The sequence below is a fragment of the Bombus flavifrons genome, chromosome 9 (genome assembly GCF_040668555.2).
Source record: "Bombus flavifrons isolate JBK064 chromosome 9, iyBomFlav1_principal, whole genome shotgun sequence".
Taxonomy (NCBI): domain Eukaryota; kingdom Metazoa; phylum Arthropoda; class Insecta; order Hymenoptera; family Apidae; genus Bombus; species Bombus flavifrons.
In genome coordinates this window covers 3,193,635-3,216,648 of record NC_138450.1, presented here as the reverse complement: position 1 = coordinate 3,216,648, position 23,014 = coordinate 3,193,635, and the positions used below count along the sequence as shown (strand labels likewise).

Genomic DNA, 23,014 nt, shown 5'->3' with positions numbered 1-23,014 from the left:
TCGTCTAGTGAAAGTTTCTTTGGAAAATTACAACATTCCAAGCAATCTTTAATTATGTAATGAAAAAATATGATTAAATATAAATTTAATTATTGTTGCACATAATAGAAATAGTACGTTAAATAAATTTTGAAACATGATTACAGAATAAAAATTATTTAATTTATTTAAACATAATATTAACATGATAACACTTTAGAGACTTGTTAGAATTCTATTGACATGAAAATGTCATAATATTATTACTTTTATGTTTTCTATACTTATGAAGAACAAGTCCACTGATAGCATATGGAGTAAGTGAAACTTTGTATTGTGAAGCAATATACTTTAATCTTCTGCAGTAGATTGGGCTGCATCCAAAATAATTTCAAACGAGAATGGTTGGAAGCCATACCCTTGTCCAGCATAAAACTTGCTTTGAAATTCGACCCTATAATAAAGTATGGAATTTTTAGTCAGAAAAACATGTATTTTATTTAAAAAGGTAGTTTGTATTCTATATTATCCTTAAAGAATAATATAGTATAGTAATATAGAAATTTCTTAAATATAACGACCATTTTTTTCAACATACCAATGAAGTCGAAGTGTATGTAAGAAAGCTGATAAGCCTTCCATAAGAACTAGAATGCCGACAGTTAAAACAGCCCAAAATGCAAATACAGCCCATAAAATGATACCTCCTGACCAACCTTCTTGAGTTAACCCATTTCTCATTACCATGTTCCACAATACTTCTGATAATTCTATATATAATCAATAAATGTCTAGTAAAATATATCTGCTATAAATTATGGAACAATAAACATTAATTTTTAAACTTACGTGCATGGGCGAGAGATAAGGCCCATAAACGAAGATAGGATGCTGTGTGGGATACACTACCAAGAACGTATTCAATGGTATGAATGCCCTGATGAATAAATACTTCACTCATATCCTCCTCTTCTTCTTTGTGACCTCCTTGAGGAATTCCACTTACTGGTTGTATAGCATCAACAGCACCTTCTATGTCACCATTTTCTGTACCATGATTGTTTAACTAATGTGTAAAGAAGGGAGAACAAAAGAAAAGTTTATCTATATGTATTATAAAAAACACGAATTTAAAATACCTATGATGAATTTGAAATGTAACCTGATAATGTTGTTTCTTTCTATTGTACATCATTGAAACAGGTTTTGCCAATAACATCCATGGAATGCAAAGAACAGCTACTACAACGAGGAACGATTGGAATCCATTTTGCCCACTGTACATCCAGGGGCTACATTCTTTGGCTGGTGCAACACCAGGCTTGAATAATACCATGTTAATAAATGTAATTAATACTGATGGTGCACAAAAAGGTCCATGTGCTGGATCTGTGTCTAAAAATAATAATAAGTATCATAATATAATAATATTATAGTATATGTTTGTATTACATATAACATATTACTTACTATCGCTATTAGGACCATAGCTAATCCATTTAATAAACATAAGCAATACCATGTAAAGGAACAGAAATATTAGGAAAATAATCTGAGGGACAAATTCACAAACTATGCTCAGCTGTCTCCTGAAATACATATGGTTCCATAGACCAATTATCACACCAAACAACATATGTATGACCCCAAAAATGATAGATATCTTCATTTTGTATGAATTTAGAAAAATAATTTTATTTTCTGCTAATTGCCACACAGGATCCATTCCTAGAGGATATGGAATTTGTAAATATTGTTCTGTATCACTAGGATTCAATTGCAACTCCTTATTTGTGACTATCGTTGAAATATTATAATTGATTCTCCAATATGACCCAAAGATATTTAATGATTTAGAAAATATGTCATTGTATATAAGTCCAGTATACATTGAAAATAAGCCCATTAGAAAAATGATATATCGACCACCAAAGAAGATATTCCAAATTTCATTATCAGATTTTTTTGCAGCCAATGGTTTTTCTTTTAATACCATCCATCCACCAAAGAGAAACATAATTAAGCCATGCCCAGTATCACCAAACATAACAGCAAATAAGAATGGAAATGTTATAATAGTGTAAGGAGATGGATTCATTTCTCTGTAAGAAGCTACTCCATATGCATCTACCAGAGCTTGGAAACCTTTGGTAAATTTATTGGTCCGATTATAAGTAGGCGGATCTTCAAACGTTGCCATACGATTTAAAATCGGTGGTACAGAACTTCCACTTCGTTCCTAAAATATACATTTCTATGAAATTTTCAGTTAAAAATGACAATGTGGCATTATTTAAAAAATATATATAAATAATTACAGTTCCACGACGCAACGCTAATTGAATTGTTTCAATGTCTAGCACAGGAACCCAACATTCAGCGATTAGACACTTTTGCGTAACATCCAAATTAAATAAATTTAAAGTATGATAAATTGCTTTGATTTTGCGAACTTTCACAAACCAATTCTTAATATTTTTTGCAGCGGCTACTAGGACACGATGTCGATGATCTTGAGTTTGTCCAAGAACCTATATTGTATTATGGTAGAGAGAGATATGATTAGTTTTCATAACACAAATATAAATTAATATATATATATATATATATATATTGTATTTTGATTATTCCGCATAATTTCAGAAGTAGCTTCATATGTATCACCAAATGTGAAATGATAAGTAAATAGAATGTTTAATAAAAATGAAAGGAGAATTGTAGAGTAACAAAATAGCGTAAAATTTCGCTGTAATTAAAATTGTATAATTGTATAGAAGTCTATATAGGGAATACTTTGATCATCTATTGTAATCAAGATAGACGGTGAGATCATAAACAATGTTTTCATAAATATCGCGCTAACTCTGGCATATTTTTATTATTTAAAAAAAGGAAGTAACTGACTGTATTTAAATCTTCAATTCGAGTCATAACTCCCATAGCCATCTCACGACGATCAGCGGGTGCTTCGGGACAAGGATATAAAGTAGCTCTAAATCCTTCGCAAATCTTTTTAACTCGTGTTTTCAATTGATCTCCTTGGAAGAATATGATGAATACAGACTTAAAGACTTGATCTCCCTAAAAAAGCATAACAATATATTTTTTTAAATACATTTTTACATTTGCTAAAAAATCTTTAAAGATAATCGATATCATAAGGATGTAGAAGAGAAGACCTACCGTTGAAGGATCTTCCAGAGGGGTTTCAATCTCTGCTTGACGCAGGAATACATTACCACGGCATGCTCGCCAAAGCATACGTTCAAATGCTGGAATACGTTCTCGTAGGATAACTCCTGCCACGAATCTATTTAAAGAATAATTTTAGTAAGATACGCGTATCACGGAAAAATTGTAAATGAATGAAAATAAAGACATGACACCATTAATTATACATATACACTATACACGTATGTTTGTGCGTATGTATAAATATTTTAAAACACCTTAAATTTAACATGAACGTAATAATAATATACATCAACGATTTACATTGAAAATCGTTTGTATATGCATATATCGTATGCCGCCATATATTGCTCAAGTTATATGAGTTTCCAAGGTTAATATACTACGTTATAGATATTATACTTTCAACCTGTATCGTTTATATATTTTTATATCTTAAATTCATTAATTGTTATTTAACCTTATTATTGTTGAAGAATGATGATCTTTGTAGCCATGGTTCTTTTTAGTCATAAACGTTGCTCGATTCATCATATATGAATATATCATAATTTTCGAGTACAATAAAATTCAATAAACGCATTATGTATACATGTATATATAATGTTAATAAAACTAACAACAAAAATGATGATGATAGTGATAATAATGTCATCATGATGAAGGGATGACGATAATAATGGGAATAATGATTGTAATAAGAATGATAGCAACAACAATAGTAGCATATGTTCAATGAAAATGTACTAAACGAATGACTTATAATCTTATCCAATGTTGTATGTGCTTGAGATTTCAAAATAAAGAAGTTTGGTGCGCCCAAATGAAAAGTGATAACCACGGACGAAAAAGAAAGAAAAGAAAGAAAATTCGAAAAGAAAGAAAAAATATGTTTTATAGCGGTGACTTTTAGTAAGCGTTTATTATAATATTATTGAATAAATTAGGATTAGTTTGCATATTAAGTTTTAATATGATCATTTAAACTTTAATCTAATTAGATGTGTGTATATACTGTCGAAATAAAACAACATGCATATGATTGAAATGATAAAATTGAATACCACATTATGGGAGCACAGAAAGTGTGTTTTGTTAAAAAAAGGGACAGAAATCTATTATATTAAAGAAAGTTGTTTTATTTCGAGAAGTATAAAACAATACAATGTAAAATACTTCACATGCAAAAACTAATTTTTAATGGTATCGTGTTAAAGAAAAATAGTAAGTTTTATGTATAAGCTCTATGGATGATTCTTATTTGTAGATGGCTGAAAGTCTTTTTACAAGTATTGATAGAATGCATAAAATTTTACATGTAAAATATTAAGGGTGTATATGTTTTTATTCTCCGATCAAACTCAAATATTAAAAAAATTATTTAATGGGTTAAAACAATTCTGAAGAACAAAATGAAAAAGATTTCGGTATAAAAAAATGACTTATCCTAGTAAACACATAAACACACATGTATAAAAATTACAGTGTGCAAGTTTATTTGATTCATCACGTGAAAATCGATTTACTTTTCAACGATCATCTGTTTTGTACTTCAATTCATATTTTCCAATATTATTTTATGTTTTTTTTTTGTATTAGTAATTATATTATATAGTTTGTAAGTGTACGATGAAAAAAAAAGAAATAAGATACTTTGGATCATAATCATGTTGAATTTACGTAAACAGTGTATATGCATATTACAGAACTCTTCTACGCACACATAAAAAGACACTCAAACCATCATAAAGTTGTTAAAGTTATAGTAAAAATTCCTTGAAAGCTATAAAATCATTATTAACAAATGTTTCTATAATTCTTACGATTTTGCAGAAACTGGAAATGCTGACCATAATCATTTTGTATATGCATGAGCAAAATTGACCAAATTACATTTGCCTATTACAGAAAATGTCCCATTTGCATAATTAAATATTCCTGTTACTCGTCAAGTCGCTATAACATATTTAAATTTATTGGCTATTTAAAAATGTTTAATGTAGCTAAAACAATCTGAACTTTTAATAAGCATCTTCTATATAATTTTACTCTTATTTCTTTGATGTTATTGTTAACCAATTTTCTTTTCACGACTTCAAAAGTAACAAAAACATTTACGATATTATGTTTAGGTTGTTTAGGTTGCGACATACAGGATGACCCGGGCAGGTAGGAATTCTATGTATAAAAATGACTCGAAAGTAAAAAATACAGAAGTTTTTTTATATACAGTTTGCTACTCTTCGAGGAATAGCAATCTTGATAACAAATTTAATTATTCAAAATACAATGTAAATCTTTTGCAGTTTTGAAAAAGTTTATGTACAGAATTGTTAAAAAATTCGCAATTATTGTTTATTATGATATTTTCATCGCCTAGTAGTTACAAACTAAAATTAAAAGAAATCATTGTGGTTCACGTTCGATAAATCGAATGTGAGTTCAAGAAAACATTTTATTCCATATTTTCGGTTTATTCATCGTTTGCATACCACCCACCCTGACTTCATCCTGCACACCTTATGCGGATAAAACAGCCGTTTAAAATTTGCTAGATACAATTGGAAACTCTGTGATAAAAAACGGTGCTAGATATAAAAGTTTCTAAAAATGATAAAATTATTAATATAATCGTATTGAATGAATTTAGAAGGATATAATAACGATATGGGAAGGATTTACTAGTAGGAGTACGTACCCCAGTTGGACAGGACCAAGGGCAGTCTGGCGGGCGATATTATCATCACTAATCAATGCACGTGTCATGGACTCGGTAGGATTCAAGCCTGCGTGCTCTTGCTGACGACACAACAGACAAGACACAACCACATTAGCACACTAGACATCACTATAATGCTCCAACGCCATATTGTTGTTGCGTAAGTTCTCTTACGTTTTACACACGCAGGAATAAGATTAAAGATATCTTTAATGGCTCGTATTTTAGGAAATTTACTGGTTCCAATTTTGCAGAAATAGAAAAGGAATTGCTTTGAATGTATATATATATTTTTTTAAGCAGCAATAGGCACTAATATTTCTTACAATTAGTAAGCGATAGATCGAATGTGTTCAGTTTTAGACAATATAATTTCTTTCACCACGCGATACATTTTTTAATAATAATGTTACACTTCAAATGAATATCATATTGATCATATTATATAAATCATTATCATATCATATCATATACTACATAAATATTTCCGAGCCTATTCCCCTTGTATAAGGAATAAAATAATATAGTTGTTAAAATGTATAACGACCGATTTTTAGCATAATATACATTCTACTTAGTAGTGTACTAATAGTAGTGTACTTTAGTAGTGTATTCTACCGTAAAGATTAATTTCAATTTCTTAATCTTTGTCTGTAGTGGTGGGTACCAGTAAATTGCGAGATATGTATAGTAACTGCTTCTATAATAAGACCAGAGGAAGTATTTTTAAGGTTACAAAGATATCTTAAATCGGTTATATTTTCAACTAAATATGAATTACTATACAGTGTTACATTATATATTGAAGCTGTTAATATCAATTATGCTAAATATCAATTATTAATTCACCATCAATACAAAATGACCTCGTTAATTCAACGCAGTCGCATCATTAAACCGCGAGACATCAAATAAATAGAAAAGCAAATATTTATGATAATAGTGCGCTTGAGGTAATAAACAATATTTTATTGCTTTTCTATTGTCACAATGAGGTATTCAATTGTGTAAATGTAAATTCTTGTCTTCAATGGCACTATGTCAAATTAGGTAGTAAACTATTCTTACGTGTATTTATTAGATGATTTTTATTTATTAGAGTTTTACGACACTTGTGGGAAATGTGAAGAGAGAAAAAAAAATAATTAAGTTAATTCTCATGAAATCTGAAAACTTTTTTGTAAATAAATTGCTCTTCCTATACCATTCTGAACTTTGAAAAGATCCTGCTTCTCTTTTTCTAGAATAAATGTCAATATCGAGTAAAATGGAATTATATTGTTTATTTAATTGTAATTGTTACTCCCTAAATACATATATTAATGAATCATGTGTCCATAAATTTCTTTTTTTAGACCTGTATAGGAACTTGAAGGAAAAAAAAATGTTATTTGTGATGGTGACGAAATGTAATCTTATTTATATAAATCTTGTTTATGGCCTAAGGATTAGTGGAATTTCAAGTAATAATCACTAATTTCCAACTTTTACTTCAATGAGAATTGTTTAGCTTAGTATTATGCTAAATAGGTTTCGTAACCTCAAGAGTGAATATCATTTTTATTGAGAAACCATTTTATATCCGAATTTCATAAAAATTAGCGATTATCACTTTGCGATGGTACTCTGTAAGAAACATCATATGTATTTACTTATGACGTAACGTAGGTAGTACGAATTCGAAAACCCATTCGAATTAATTTCAAGAACAGTTGGTTCAATATTGAATTAACCAGGTCGTAGGGCGAATATACGAAGAAAGAGAAAAGAAAAGAAGAAAGGGAAAGACAACCAAAAATAAAAAAAGAAGAAATACAGAAATATCATGTACACAGCGATTCTTATTCAATAAATAATTTGAAAATAATTTCAGTTATGTAGTTATATCATTCAAAGTTCAAGTAATATTAGATTTAACTAAATATATTTAGAAGGTTTCTAGAAATCGACCACAATGCCAATTTAATTCATTTAGGCGTGATAAAATATACATTACATTTATACAGGTCAACACTTTTATTTAGAAACGTATTTATTTTTAGAAATCATTGTTCTCGTTTATTTTAGTCTTTCCTTAAACTCTGAAACTCATATTTTGGTTACCCTTCGATATATTCTTCAAAATAAGTTAATCATAAAGTGGGTAACAAAAATCAAAATGAGTCGTCTTATATATATACTATTTTTGTTTTATAGTTTCCTTTGTAGTTATGATTTTCATTTAGCAAATGCAGGTATAAAATTGAACAGAAAGTTTTATAACCTACGGTGCGAGTAATACAATAGCATAAATACAGTGATCTGCCTGTTTTGGTTGGATAAAGAAAAGTTTCTGTTACCTGTTAAATGCTGTTAGATTAGGTTTCGAGGAATAAACAATAATCATAAGAATCAATACATAGCATGCAACACAAACATATCAGAAGCTTACTACTTACCAGTTTACCCCTTCCCGACATATACACATATAATATACGATAAGCGAATATACATATACAGTAGTATCGTCCATAACTGGTCAGACGCTTTGTAGATCGAGGGATAAGGATGAATTTATGAAACGAACTGATTCAAGTTATGAAATGAAATTAATTATAATTATTTTAATTAATGTTCTATTTGGAACTACTTCTTTTTGGAAACCACACAGCTAAACTTACTGTCATTTATACATGCATTTATATACGAGAATACATAAATAGTCGTTTAAATAAACTAAATCGATTTGCAATTACACGAATTCTACTCTTAGTGTTGTATGCTTTTGGCTGAAATAATTGCTTGAATAACGAAACTACAAAATTTACTGATCTTTTCATCCTTAACATTCAACCACAATGCATTATTAAATATTGTTATTATACTGTCCGGTTAATAAAAGCCTTTTGTAGCATTTCGAATTCAAAACTTGGTTTAAATATAATTGTATGTATTTAACGTGTCGTACGAGCTTTAAAATAATAAGCTTCATATCATTTACATTTTATATAATTTGTTTACTATTTAGATCTTACTATTTTAGATTTTTAAAATATATGAAAGACGAATATTAAAGAGATACGAGTTGTAAATTCAATCATATACCAAAAAGTGTGCGACAGGATGAGCTTTGTGTCTAAATATAGAAGGGCAAGCAAAGTGAGATTTCACTTTTAGAGCCATGTATGTGCCTATATACACGAAGTACATACTATATGTCAGACATGGCAATGTAGCAGTTCTGTGGTGGGGCAATCTGTAAGCGTAAAAACTACAGCTACGATAGAATAGTAAACGTCAGACATATTTCTAGAAGCTTAATATTACTAAAATAAGAAACTCGTAACAAAGCTGTATCTAGAGGTGAGGAACTAAATAAGTTAAAAGTTACCAAACAGTATACACAAAAAGTGCTTTTTCGTTATTACAAAATCTAGTTGAAGCATGTGAACAATGGCCAAACATATTTTGGCCATTTATAAATTTATAAATATTTGGGCAAATATTTGATGACTATTTGTGTTCATGAGAATTTTAAATAAAGCTATAACTTTCCCACCACGACATAGCAGCGTAAGTTGCCTTTGCTTGAGTATCTAAACTCTGTCTCTTCACCGTAAGTCTTATTAAAAGATATAGAGAATATAGAACGGATCTACTAATTATTAATATCAACTTTAAACATTTTTGTCGATCTTCGTAAAATATTAAAAATACAGGATTGACTTTAGTATTGAAAATTATGAGTAGCAACTAAACGTTTACTTTAAAATACTTCACGGTTCCTCCTATGATATTATAAAACCATTGCTGTTACATAGTTATTAATATTTACTTGAAATTGCATGAATATTTTCAACGAACAGATTAATCTATTTAATACAGTTTAAATCTCAATTTCAAACTGAGCATATCTGAAATCACGAAGTATAAATATTTGACACCAGTTGAATTTACGACTCACCTTAAATTATTGCCAACAACAATAACTGTAATCGATTGGGATGTTTAAATAACGGTGTTGCGAGCCAGACTCTTAATTTTACTCGTATTTTTAAATCGAATTCTCAAATGAGAAACCATCAAGGTTCTTTTTTTGATATTCGTGTAGGCGCGTAAGCGTACGCATCTATACATACCCATGGCCACACTATCATCATTACTGTTATTCACGTTGAAGCTAAATAAATAATGAATGAATGGACTCACATATATTATTTCAGTATTGTTATCGTTACCAGAATATTCGATACAGTTTGAATGTGTTTTAACCAACTTTTAAATACATATGTTACATGTGAATAACGTCAAACTGTATCAACTGTTATATAGTGTATTTTTTAACTTAACTTGTTTCAGTAACAATTTAACACACATCTTAGAATTAGAGACTTTGATAAATAAGTGAATGTTATTTAATTAAGCAAACAGTCGCATTTGTCTTTAAAGAGCATTTAAAGTCGCCAAAGCAATAATCTTTATAATTGTCTCTCATTTCTACGGAGTGCAAATAAACAATTCTTACTAATTGAGATAATAGATTACAAAAAGTAACTTTGTAAAAACTGATAGTATAATGTATAGAGAAAAGAAAAGTTTCTAAACGTAAAACTTGAAGTACATATTCAAATAAAAATTAATTAAAAATTGTACAGCTATGTCTTATTCAATTGTCATGTTATATCAGTTTAATCAGTCCAAAAGTTAATTTCGAATATTAAGAATGAAATTACTACGATTCTGTTCTCTGTTTTTTTTATTGGCCTACGATAAAAAGATTTTAAGATTCAAAATTTGCTACGAATTCCTTGTTTAAATCGGACCTGAATGTTTTAATATTAACGGAGCGTTACTGCTTATTTTTTCAATTTATTGTATGTACGCAACCGTAAAAATAAGGCAATTTCACATTTCGATGCTTGAAAAAAATAATTCGCTGTGCACTTATCTATAAAAATGATATTAAATAAAATCGATAAATACATCTCGTTGCTTTTTATCTTTCCTTTGATTACCAATTAAAAGAATGAAGTCTTATACAGAATTAGTCTTAAATAAATCGATATCAAATATCGTCGATTAAACATAAGTCTTCGTATTAGATATTCCGGGTATATATTTGGCAGAAGCAATGCTTTTTGCAGAGTTTAAACGATGTTAGTATTATTAATGACATAGTATATACATGTGCAGATGTATTTACAATTTTACATATAGCGTATTTCAATTTGTGCAAGATTTAAATTAAAATTACTTAACATGTACATATATAACTAAATGAATGTATCGTAATATATATACACACACATATATATATATATATTTTTTATTATTCGGTATCTGTATATATATATACTACACACATACTAAACATATACATAAACAGGGTGATTTTATCGAATGATAATCGGATCAGGTCATCGCTTTATTTTAAGAGAAAATTAATAAAAATGTTATAAGGTCAAAAAATTAACATTGAATATTTCTGAAAATAATACTGATTTGTCTGTTCTGTCATACTAGATCAGTCAAACTTTCATTTCTATTTTATTTCCATTTTAGACTCTACTTGATTCAAATTTTAATATGCAACACCATATAATTCTCTATCTCTTAGTTTATAATTAATAAATTAATTGTTATCGTAACACTTTAACATAAATCAATACATTTTTTTCAAGCAACGAATAAATGCTCCTATATTAACAAGCACGTGAATATTGCCACTGATAATAAATTTTTATATGTATTTTCTTAAGCTAATAGTGCTTTTAATTGTGGTCTCTGTAAGACTTATTGTTAGCAAATGTTTTAACGACTGTAATATTAGTGCTCTTTCTGAGCTAAAGGATTTTAGGTAACTACAGACAAAAAAAACACTGAGCAAAACAGATTTGCAAATGCAAATAACGGTTGATAACAGCTTGCCTGAGGGGATTCCTATAGTGTGATCCTATGGTGTCTGCCGTAGTATACAGGTGCTGTAACCACAGAACACACTGACGCATCATGCCTTCTACTTAAATCTAGATTTATATATAGCCTAATAGCACAGACAACATTGATGAAAAGCTCTGCAATATTTGCAGATTATGGATTAATAAATTCTAACTCGATTAAAATATATGTACAAATGTGTCCATAGATTTAATAATTCATTTGTAGCGGTCACTATTCGTTTTATATTCCAAAAATTCAAAAACAAATAAAAAAATTTAGTAGGAGTTTTAAATCACAGATAAATCTATAGAACATTTATGTCGTACTAATATGATTTTTAGTCACTGGTGTCTCAAATGTAGAACGCAAGGATTTCTTTCCAAATTTCAAATTAAAGATTATGTTCCTTCCACAATGATTATTGCATTTAATTATTAGAGTGATTTAGGTGGCCAACATGTAGTATTTATAGTATAATTCATTAATTTATTACGAGTTAATATACTGCAATGTTATTATTCTTCTAAGAAGAAACGATTTAGAATTGTTCAAGATTTTTAAGTTACCCTAACTACTTTAATATCTCCGTTACTTACATTTATGCGAATAGTTCTTACGAAAAGTCAGTATTACAATCAATAAATGCTTACTTAAAGTAACTTGTATTCGTGTGCACAACATCTTCAGTATTATTTATATACCTCCAAGCTAATAAGACAGTAGACGAATGATTATTATATGATTATTATAAAGTAACTTTAAAAAATAACAAATTAAAAAAAAGTAAGATTCACAAACATGAAAATTGAAAAAAGCAAAATATTTTGAGAGAAACGTATTATTACAAAATTTAAAAAAAAGAGAAAGTTTATAGTTACGTAAAAAGTGACAGAGATATTAACGAAAATATAAAAAAACCAATAAAACTCTCTGTATACAATTTTACTTGCACTATAAATCATAATGTATGTACTTAATATTTGCTATGCGAAATTTTGCGAATCATCACGCTCTACATTATTCGAATTTACACCACATTTAATTACCCGAGCTTGAGAGCCTGGCCGCCAGCGCGGAGGCCCTCTTCACCCAAGAGAGTGACTTGTTCTTCCTCACGGCTGGGGTCTGCCATCTGCGACACGACACCTCCATGCTCAGCCTGGCAACAGACACATGTCACCTCTCTTTTGCCCTATCTCCCGTTATTTCTTTTTATTTTCCTTTTTAACCATTTGTTAACATACTTATTCAATTCACCATTCTGTACACGGATGGCGGTTCTCAATTTTTTTTAATAGGATAAAAATTGGGATGCTCTAATATGATCGATAATTAAGAATTCATAAAAAAAAATTAAGTATATAAAATAATTCGTACTTCTTGTATATATTATATATAATACAGGATGTCAAAAAAATTGAACTTATCACTGTGATGGATAGTATTTGCTAAAATGTGTAAAAAAGTTTGTTACTTTGTGTGTCAAAAATAATCTCTTTAGAGCCATATGTCATGGTAGTATTAATTTTTACTTGACCAAATTATATGGTATAATTAGAATTAAGAATTTTCGTCTGTATTATTATTTTTATAATTATTTTTTTATTTTTACTGTCTAAGAAAAATAATAATTAATCGATGTTGATGAAGCAATTCTACTGAATCATAGCAAATAGAAAATGTTCAACAGTATACTTGAAATCAATCAAGAACATCTCCTTAATCTCCTTAAAAAAATTGCGAACTATATACTCAAAATATGTACTCTATGTAAATTATTCTAATAAATAAATTTAAATATAGTTTAGTGGCACATGTCATAATTTACCATTTCAGTAAACATATTTATAATTACAACTCTGAAAGTATGTTTTATTACACGTATCAAAATAATAAAACCAAAGTAAAATAATAAAGATGATGATCGTAAGATATTTTGAATGAGTGATTTTTATTTAGTTAACATCGATATCAAATGACTGCCAATATGTAATAACGAAAATACGAAACCTACAAGAAGTGAAATCTAACATTTTACTAACAACAATAAAGTATTTTTATGACCTTTGCGATAGCATTTCTAGAAATACTGCAAGAATATATGATGGAAAATACCAAACAGCATCAACAACTAATATAAACATTCTCTTACAAAATGGAGATTAAGGTTACATAATACGCGTTCATAAACTCTAAAAATAATAAGGTGTAAACCCTATGGCATGGTAAATACCGAAAAAATTCAACATATATTACTTTCATAAGTATTAGGACACCGTTGATCTTATTAAAGATCTTATTAATTAAGCCACATTTTCACGATTAATTGGTCAAAACTTTGTATTCGTGCGACATAGCAATTCAAAACACAACAGGAAATTTAGTGTAAAAAAAAATTATTTCTAAGTGTTACGGTGTTACGACAAAATAGGAAACTCTGAAAAGTCTATCGAAAATCTGAATCTGATTTATTAAATAATTCATATTTATTGTTGTCAAATTATATACTGCAACAAATAAAAATAATTACGATAGAATATCTAGTAATACGAAGGTTGAGATATCTATGTACATGAACAAGAAAACTATATAATTTTACAAATAGTTGATTTTTAACTAAAATATTGAATATATGGATTTCTTATAATCAATGATTTCAAATAGAATAATAATAAATTCTTTAAAATGTTTATACTTCCCTAATGACTTTTCCAGAGATGTCCTAACACGTATGAACAAAAATATATGTTCAACCTCTGGCAAGTTTTTATATCACACAAATTTTAGATTTATATTACATGCAACAAGAGATGACATAAAACGCAAACAATTCTGCCAATTTTCCCTAAATGATAAAAGAATTTCATCAGAAATTTTAAGGACGAACGAATGTACAATTAATTTTTATAGAAGATAATGGAATGCTTAACCCTTTCGCTACGACTCGTGTCGAAAAACATATTCTACTTATATAGCCTATTGAACTTATGTCTGTACGGAACGTGTAATGTCTGTACAAGACACATATTCTACTGATTTTCGTACAGGATGTATATTCTACAGATGGCAGTATGAAACGCATACTATTAATGCATACACATACTCCGTTTAATAGAGTTGTTCTGATAGCAATTTTGTTGGTTTATATATTAAATTATCTAATTAACAATGTTACAGATGTAATATTTTTTATACCTTTTTTTACATGTTTTATATTTTTATATAAATAATCTTGAATATTTCTTCACGTTTTACTGAAAATTATTTTAGCAAATGCGAACATTATGTTCATAGTAGTGAAAGGGTTAATTGACCTAATGAAAATACGCGATACAATATACAAAATCCACATATACAAAGGAAATATAAATCATTATATAAAATTTAGTAATAACGAGTAAAGTGATATTTTAATAATATGTATCTTTCTAATAATAACATCTTTTAAATTTACGTTATTAATATATTTAATATTTTAATAATTTAATTAATATCAATAAGTGATAATGTTTATCCACGAATTTGATTGAATTTAGAACACTGCCAGTACGATGCTGAGCATAATGACCGAGATGTTGCACAATACCTCAAATACCATTTAATTCTATAAAATACATATACGATCATAAATCATAATATGCACGAAAACAATAAATGAAATATATATGAAATCTTTACAATGTACTAAAATAATATTTAGGCATCTTTAACAGTAGTAGCTGTTACTTTAAATCATCTTAATTGTTATATGCACAAAATGACAGGAGGTGTAAGTATACGTCTCTATTTGAAAAGAACAATATAATTATATTTTGCACATGCGATATTGCATGTGTAAAATTTATTTTCTATAGAAAAGTATATCTTTCTAAATCTTTTTGCAATTAAGAAGAAACTGCTTTCCATTATATCGTTTCCCCAATATTTAATCCATTAAATGCATCGTTTAGATAACAACAAAGGTTGCCAAACATTATATACATATATATGTCGATTTTAAATATAAAATACATTATTCGTACATCCATCGCTGCTTTATTGAAATTATTTATTATTTGAATGAGCGTAACAATAAGACATATTTTAATATATTTTTAATAAGAGATATTTATAACAATAAGAAATATTTTAATACATATGTACTGTTTAACTGCACCTCGTTTAATTTTTCTGTAAAATTTGTGTTTCAACATTCTGTGATGAAAAAGAAGATATTTTAGCAAAATTATACAGGTTTACCTTCTTTTTCCATAGGAAATTTTTGCCTATAAAATTTTTTCACATGCACATTTCAAATTGACACTCTGTATATACATGTAATATTTACAATAATTCACATGCTTCATGCAAGAAGATTATTAGATAAGGATATTATTTTGGACTTTTAAATATAATAAATTGTCATTCTCTAGTTACCCATATGCATGCTAGTTTGTAATGTTCAACATTCCAAGCACCAAGTTGATACCCTCTATTAAAAGTTGGAAACCTACAATATAATGCTACATAAAGATTCACTTATATCGTCAAATTCTGACCAGAAATTAATATACATTATTAAACTATTTATTGTATATACAAGTGAAGGATTTCTATTACAGAAACAGAATATTATTTGTTGACAAAATGTAATTGTACTTTCAATTATACAATATACTTTGTACATACAAAACAAGTCTAATAAATATAAAATTAATTTTTTTTGTAATTGAATTTTTTCTACGTTTTAAATGGTATATATAATAAAATTGCTATGAATATATGGGCTATGGGATATATTTTGTATTAAGTTTTAAAATTAATGAAACCGATTACAATATAAGTCATTACACATAAAGAAAATAACAAATTACAAATTTAATAGTTAGAGTTAGCTACATCATAAATTATATCATACAGATCTTTTGCAATAAAAAGTATTTTTTAAATTAATAATTTATATTAAAATTCTATGTTAATTTCATTAAAAATGATTAATTACCCTATTAAGATACACAGTTCCTCTGAGAAAGATTATCTCCTTTAAGGAGATTTGTATGTAAACAAGATTAATTCATAAATACATTATTTTCTAGTAATACATTTACAGTGTATTAGAAGTTTTACTAGCAATTACAAGGAGTTTTACAATTTCTCTTGTGCCTGTGTAAACCACTTGTTTCACAGTACGTCACATAATGTTACTAATGCTAAACATTGACGTATTTGACAGCTTCTTATCAATACATTGCAATATTACTGAAAAATTTGTTCATTTTGGTTTGCTTGCTCTACTATCCTCCTTAAAGAAGCAATCAACATACTTCAGGGGCATCCTGCATATATATAGATATATACACACACACATAAAATAAGGCGTCTTAATTTTAAAACTTATAAGAATAAGAATCCCGGGAACTTCAAAAATTTCGTGCCGACTCAACATGTTTTTAATGAATGTTATGTAACCAACCATAAACGTTTGACAAAACAATTAATGATAAAATATATTGGAAATTCGTAAATTTCTTATGAAAATAATAGGAATATAAAGGACTAGGGAGATAGGGCTTATACGGTGACTTGTGTCCTTTGCAATTCTGCAATTTGGTTAGTTGGCAACACTAACACATTAATAGTCCTAAAATCACTCAATAGTACCATTAGTAATACAAAACAAAAACAGCTTCATGTCCATAGCATTAGAATTTCATTTTTATGATTATTATTTTGTATTTGGTAAAATAATCTTGTTTCCGTTATACAAAATTGCGAAGCAATTACGACAGATGATATTGATGTCAAACACAAATTACGCAACTTTCATTATCATGCACTTTAATCCATTGCATACGTTAAAGAACCGTTCATTTAATGAGTAATTTTGTTCTTACATTTGTACCCATAAAACTTTTCAGCAAAAATTACCATGAAAGCATTTGTTTATATGGATATTTATCTACGGAAGTTTATTACTGGACCAATACTAGTAGCAAGTTAAACATCAATTTGTATTATAGATCAAACTTTATAAATAATTATTTCAAATACTGAGTAGTAAAATAAATAGTAGGCTATTAAACGAATAACCATTTACCGTTTTTCTTAATCAAAGCATTGTCATCGCACGCGCGGTATATATAAGCGAAATTTATATAACATTTATATATTATTTATTGTAGTAATGCAATATCACGTATTACGCTTGATCACAGAGTTATTTATACCAGTTGAAGCATTACATTTATGTGAACTAAAATACTAGAAAATTGTATACGTACCAAAAGTACTGCCACTTATTAATATACTAAACGTTTATAAATATTATCTAGACATTATTTAGACAAATTAAATTATATATATATGTATATAACAAAAATTATAAATTATAAAAATTAACAAAAAGGTAGTAGTTTAAGCATTGTGATATTTCATATGGTGTCGAAAGACAAAAGGCAAAACTCATTGTGTTTTTTAAATAAATTATCTCATTGCCGATCTTGTATGAAGTGTGTAACTAATTAATGTGTAAGCATTAATGTGTGTGTATAATATAAAGCTTAAACTTTTATAAATAAATATGCTAATATATGAATTCTAGAATATCGATTTTTAAGAAACTATTCGGTGTCAAGAAGTAAATATATTAAGTGAATTAATATTTTTTTGTGGAAAAAGGCATTTAAAAAACAGCTTAGAATATATATGTTTTAATGACCAGAAGCGTTTTGTAATAAGAAAAAGGACGAAGGATAATTTTTCGCATCCTTGACAGAAAAAAAAATTGAGATAATAAAATCTATATGCTCGTTGTGTTCATTTTATTCTCATGTATCATTAATGTATCATGTATCCGATGTGTCTTTTTGATAACATCAGTTGCACAGTAAAGTATGAATTTATATGTGCTTAATGTACTGCAAAAAATAGGATACACGAATACCACTTTTAATTTAGAAAATAATTTTGACGATTGTCACAGATAACTAGATAAATATTATCTCTTCTTTTTAGAAATAATTTTGTCCAAATTCTTTTTACATAGAACCACACGCCAATGTCCTAATTGAATATTCCATGGCTTCAATCGCGATAGTTAGAATAATTAGAAAAAGATTCTTTTAAAAGTAAAATTTGCCCATTCTAACTCTAAGCTATCCCCATTATGAGTTAATTATAAAGGACCTTCAATTTCCCTATTTTTTTACGATTAATTGTACATCCATACACAGAGTATTGTGCAATAAGTGAAAAATATTTAAAAAACAGTTATATATATACACAATAAAGTAAAAATCGGGGACAATAGAATTGCGATTGAAACTTCGTGCTTTAGTTAAAAATATTTAAAAGTTCAGTTAAAAAGCGTTGTAAATTCAATAATTCGACAAGGATCCACTATTGACAAGGATATTTAATGGATTACTGAATTTTACACACTTTGTGTCTGAACTTTTAAACATTTACCTTAATATTATACCTTAACCTTCATATTATTTTATCGTATAAAATTACCCATCACATTTTTCTTTCATTCATTATTCAAATCTCTTATAAATATACAAGACGAAGCACTCTACTGCGAACAGTTCGATAACTTCATAAATAATGATTTCAACGGAAATTGGTTCACACGATTGTTACATAATTCTACAGGGAGCGCATGTTCCATTATATGACCTTTTGTTATCACTGTAATTTTCAAAATTACAAGAACCATCCATGTTTATTCAATTGAAATTAAACGCCTTTTTATTACAAGAGATGCGGACAATGCCAAAACAAACTCACTCATGTTGAACACTTCATTTTCAGACATGTTAAACATTTAATGTTTAACCATAGCAGTATGTAGTAGAACACAGAATCGTCATGTATTTACAATATCAATTAACATTACTTATATCCTTTATTAAAAGCAATATATTTGATGAAGAATTAAAAGTATGCTTGAAATTTTGTATGTTTAAGTGATTAGAAAGGACTGAATAATGTAGTCATAGAGTCCCCTTCAAATTATGTATCCTCTTGGAATTAAAATTTCCAAGAAAGTTATTATTTACAAAATTATTGAAATAATCCAAACTACGTGCCCCTTTCTGTATATTATAATATATATATATATATATATATATATATATATATATATATATATATATATATATATATATATATATATATATGTGTGTATAGTGAACTTCATAAATAGTGATATTTGTTTCTCTTATATATTTGTTTCTCGTGCAGGTTAGGAAAAAATGCAATACTATGTAAAATACTTCTTACATATTTAAGATAATTTATAAGCTACGGTGTTTTATGCATAAGTTTTAAAAAAGGCGTTCTTACCTCATCGAAGAAAACCTGCGTTTTCCTAAGTATATGCTTTAGTTCAGTCAGTTCCAAGAAATTACGTTTCAGAGTTTCCGCATTCTGATTAACTTCCCGTAATTCATTTTCTAATTTTTCAAACGTTGCTTCGAGATCTATCATTTCCCTGGGTTGCGGAGCTTCTGGATTTTCCCCAGTATCGAGCATTGGTATACCGTCCTTTTTGATTTCTTTTTCCAAGTATCGTAGTTTTCGTTCCATTTCATCGCAACGACGCACTTCATTAACGAATTTTCGTTGAAAAGCATTGACATCGGGATTAAGCTGCACAAAACATATAATTAAATTAGTATATGAAACTACTCCAAATGTTATTTCGTTAGGCTTAAACTAAATATGTAATTGGTACAAGAAAGTAGTCATAATTTTAGTTGTGTCATAAAAATTAGTAGTTTTTATACTATGTGATCTATGCGATATCTACATATCTAGCTTCGTATGTGTGCATCAAATTCATTTATTTTGACTCAAAAGCAAATTCGATTGTAATTATGATTTTTCGATCTTTTTAGCATAAAGAATTAGCACACTACGATTTGTTCCATAACTTCTAGATATCTTGTATATTTCAATAAATTTCTTTTTCATTTAAATTATTAAAAATTTCGCCTAGTAGAATGTAAAAAGTTGTACAATTAATGTCTCTATTTAATTCGAAATAATCCGTTTGGATTTGTATTTGACGTCATTTTAATCTCCTAATCCTATCGATTAAATGATATTATCGAAACAATCATTTTTGTAGCAAGAAATAAAAAAATATAATGATATTGTTGCTTAACGTTACGTAATTTATAGGATGAAACATTAGTCACTACACGATAAATCCACTTTCAAGAATATTCGTAATAATAAAAATAATTAAAATATATAGAGAGTTACTGTATTTTTTTAGATTATATCACTGTCAATATTTACAAACATAGATATAGATATAGATAGAAATAAGCAGGTAATCTTATAATACTATACTCTTTAGCTGTAATACTATATTATTTGTATAATTTATAACCCAGTCTTTTATCAGACAAATCTTATTCGAAAACGAAACTTTGTACAAATTTGCATTGATTGTTTTTACTTATTACTCATGTAGAATTATCCGATTTTCTGTTCTGTTTTTAATTATTAACTTTATTTATTAATTATTAATAATTTATGTTAATTATGCTATATTGTATGTAATCAGGTTTATGATTCCAATTACCTTCCACGATTTCCTACTGTATCGATAATCGGTTAAAAAAAAAAGAATTTGTACCATAAGTACTACATATATCATTTATAAGACTTTTCTTTTAATATTGTATTTGTCCACTCTTTATTTATTTTTATTACTGTACTAAGCATAATATGCAAAAGATTCCCACACATAAATTTTATGAAACATTTTATTAATACTTTATCAAATAACAGAAAAAATATGATGCTTACAAAAAAATTATATCTTTGTAATTACAACATACAACCTGAATTTGCTGGATCAGCATACCTATATGAACCTAAATCAGTTATTTTTAATAAGCAATAACCAAATATGCAAATAAATGACGAATTAATTATATATAATTTTTATTCCTGTATTACAATATAACTATTCCTACTATCTAAAATGTTATCCATGACTGACATGCTTCAGGTCCTTCTTAAGAACTCGACTTTTTACATTCTTTTGTAAAATTTCGCAAAAATATTTTTCTCATAAGAAAAGGAAATAACTTAATTTTCAATTTAATTCTTTTAGAACTTATATATAGACATAGTAACAAAAAAATGAAATACATCCATTTTATTGAAATGAATATATTTTATGCTTTTCAATAAACTTTCTTCAATAATTTGATCTTACACTTTAACATCAATAAATACAATAATATCTCCATTTATATAATTCTTGAAACTCTAAATATGTACATATTCTTCCTTTATAGTCTCCAAGTCCTATCATGGAATGGGAAATATTACACTAGTGACACAAAGCCACTTAAATCAACTTCCTTTTTTCTTCTAAGAAAAAGTGACATATAAATTCATACATAAAATGTATGCAATACACATATACAAATTCTGTGATTTTGATATCAAAATTTGTAGTTCTTTATATTAAGTGGCATGCATTGTAAATGCTATTCTTAGTAACATAATAGTATAATGCTTAAAACATAAAATCTGAAGTCTGCATATTTTCACAAAAGAATTGGAAGAAATAATTCTCTATTATAACAAAATGTTAATTCTTTGCTAAATATCTTATTCAACGTGTATGTTTTCATTGTTCATTAATTTAAGAATTGAACATTTTTCACAGAAGTGGTATACGGAAATCTCAGAAATATAATTACGGCAACAATAAAAAACTTACATCTCGAAATTGGACAAGGCCAAGTTCGCCGAGTTCCGAGACACAGGCATAAGCTGCTTCACTTTGTAAAAAGAGTTGACACAAGGTCATCTGCTCGCTTCGAAAAAGCGATCCCATATTTGATTCTAATAAGAGTCGATATTGTTAGGTTAAAATAATTTCGAGCGTTATAGGAAACGAAACTTTTAAGTAAAACCGAAGGGAATAAGATAAATTTACTAAGAAATCACACTGCTATAAACGCGACCGCATCCACTGAACATTTAACAGAACACCAACTTTCGGATTTCGATTACAGAAGTAATCAATAAGGTAGTCACGAGGTAAGGCATAAATCACAAGTTGAAGGTATGTTGTCGTTGCCACTCGCATTTTTAGTTAACGCCCAGAAACTACACTAGCGACAATCCATAGAGTAATGAAATTAGAAAGATAGGAAACCACTGCTTATAACATGAGACTTATAAAAAATA

The 23,014-nt window shown here is 27.9% G+C and overlaps 1 protein-coding gene and 1 long non-coding RNA gene across 5 annotated transcripts; both read right to left on the bottom strand.

Annotated features, from left to right (window-relative positions):
* Positions 1–140: 140 nt before the first annotated feature.
* Positions 141–22,917, bottom strand: Vha100-1 (V-type ATPase subunit a family protein Vha100-1). Of its 4 annotated transcripts, none has more exons than XM_069120568.1 (11): positions 22,542–22,917; positions 20,138–20,443; positions 12,856–12,968; positions 3,163–3,289; positions 2,884–3,060; positions 2,298–2,510; positions 1,450–2,218; positions 1,142–1,374; positions 829–1,045; positions 578–749; positions 141–433 (listed from the first exon to the last, which is right to left on the bottom strand). In XM_069120568.1, the coding sequence occupies exons 1-11, from the start codon at positions 22,656–22,658 to the stop codon at positions 331–333; spliced, it is 2,547 nt and encodes an 848-aa protein (XP_068976669.1). In that variant the 5' UTR covers positions 22,659–22,917; the 3' UTR covers positions 141–330. The 4 variants fall into 4 exon arrangements, with proteins under 4 accessions (XP_068976669.1, XP_068976671.1, XP_068976672.1 ...); XM_069120570.1 differs by having other exon boundaries at positions 12,856–12,941; XM_069120571.1 differs by lacking the exon at positions 12,856–12,968 and adding an exon at positions 11,798–11,850.
* On the bottom strand, positions 6,123–11,791 carry LOC138183540 (uncharacterized). The gene is made up of 2 exons (XR_011174071.1): positions 9,834–11,791; positions 6,123–9,125 (listed from the first exon to the last, which is right to left on the bottom strand). It is a non-coding gene; the product is annotated as an uncharacterized LOC138183540 (long non-coding RNA).
* Positions 22,918–23,014: the final 97 nt, after the last annotated feature.

Coding starts and splice junctions, on each gene's coding strand:
- Vha100-1 (XM_069120568.1), bottom strand. CDS start 22,658: ATGGGATCGCTTTTTCGAAGCGAGCAGATGACCTTGTGTCAACTCTTT. Junction 3,290..12,855: donor GGCCAGGCTCTCAAGCTCGG/GTAATTAAATGT, acceptor TTCTTTAAATAG/ATTCGTGGCAGGAGTTATCC. Junction 1,375..1,449: donor CTATGGTCCTAATAGCGATA/GTAAGTAATATG, acceptor TATTATTTTTAG/ACACAGATCCAGCACATGGA.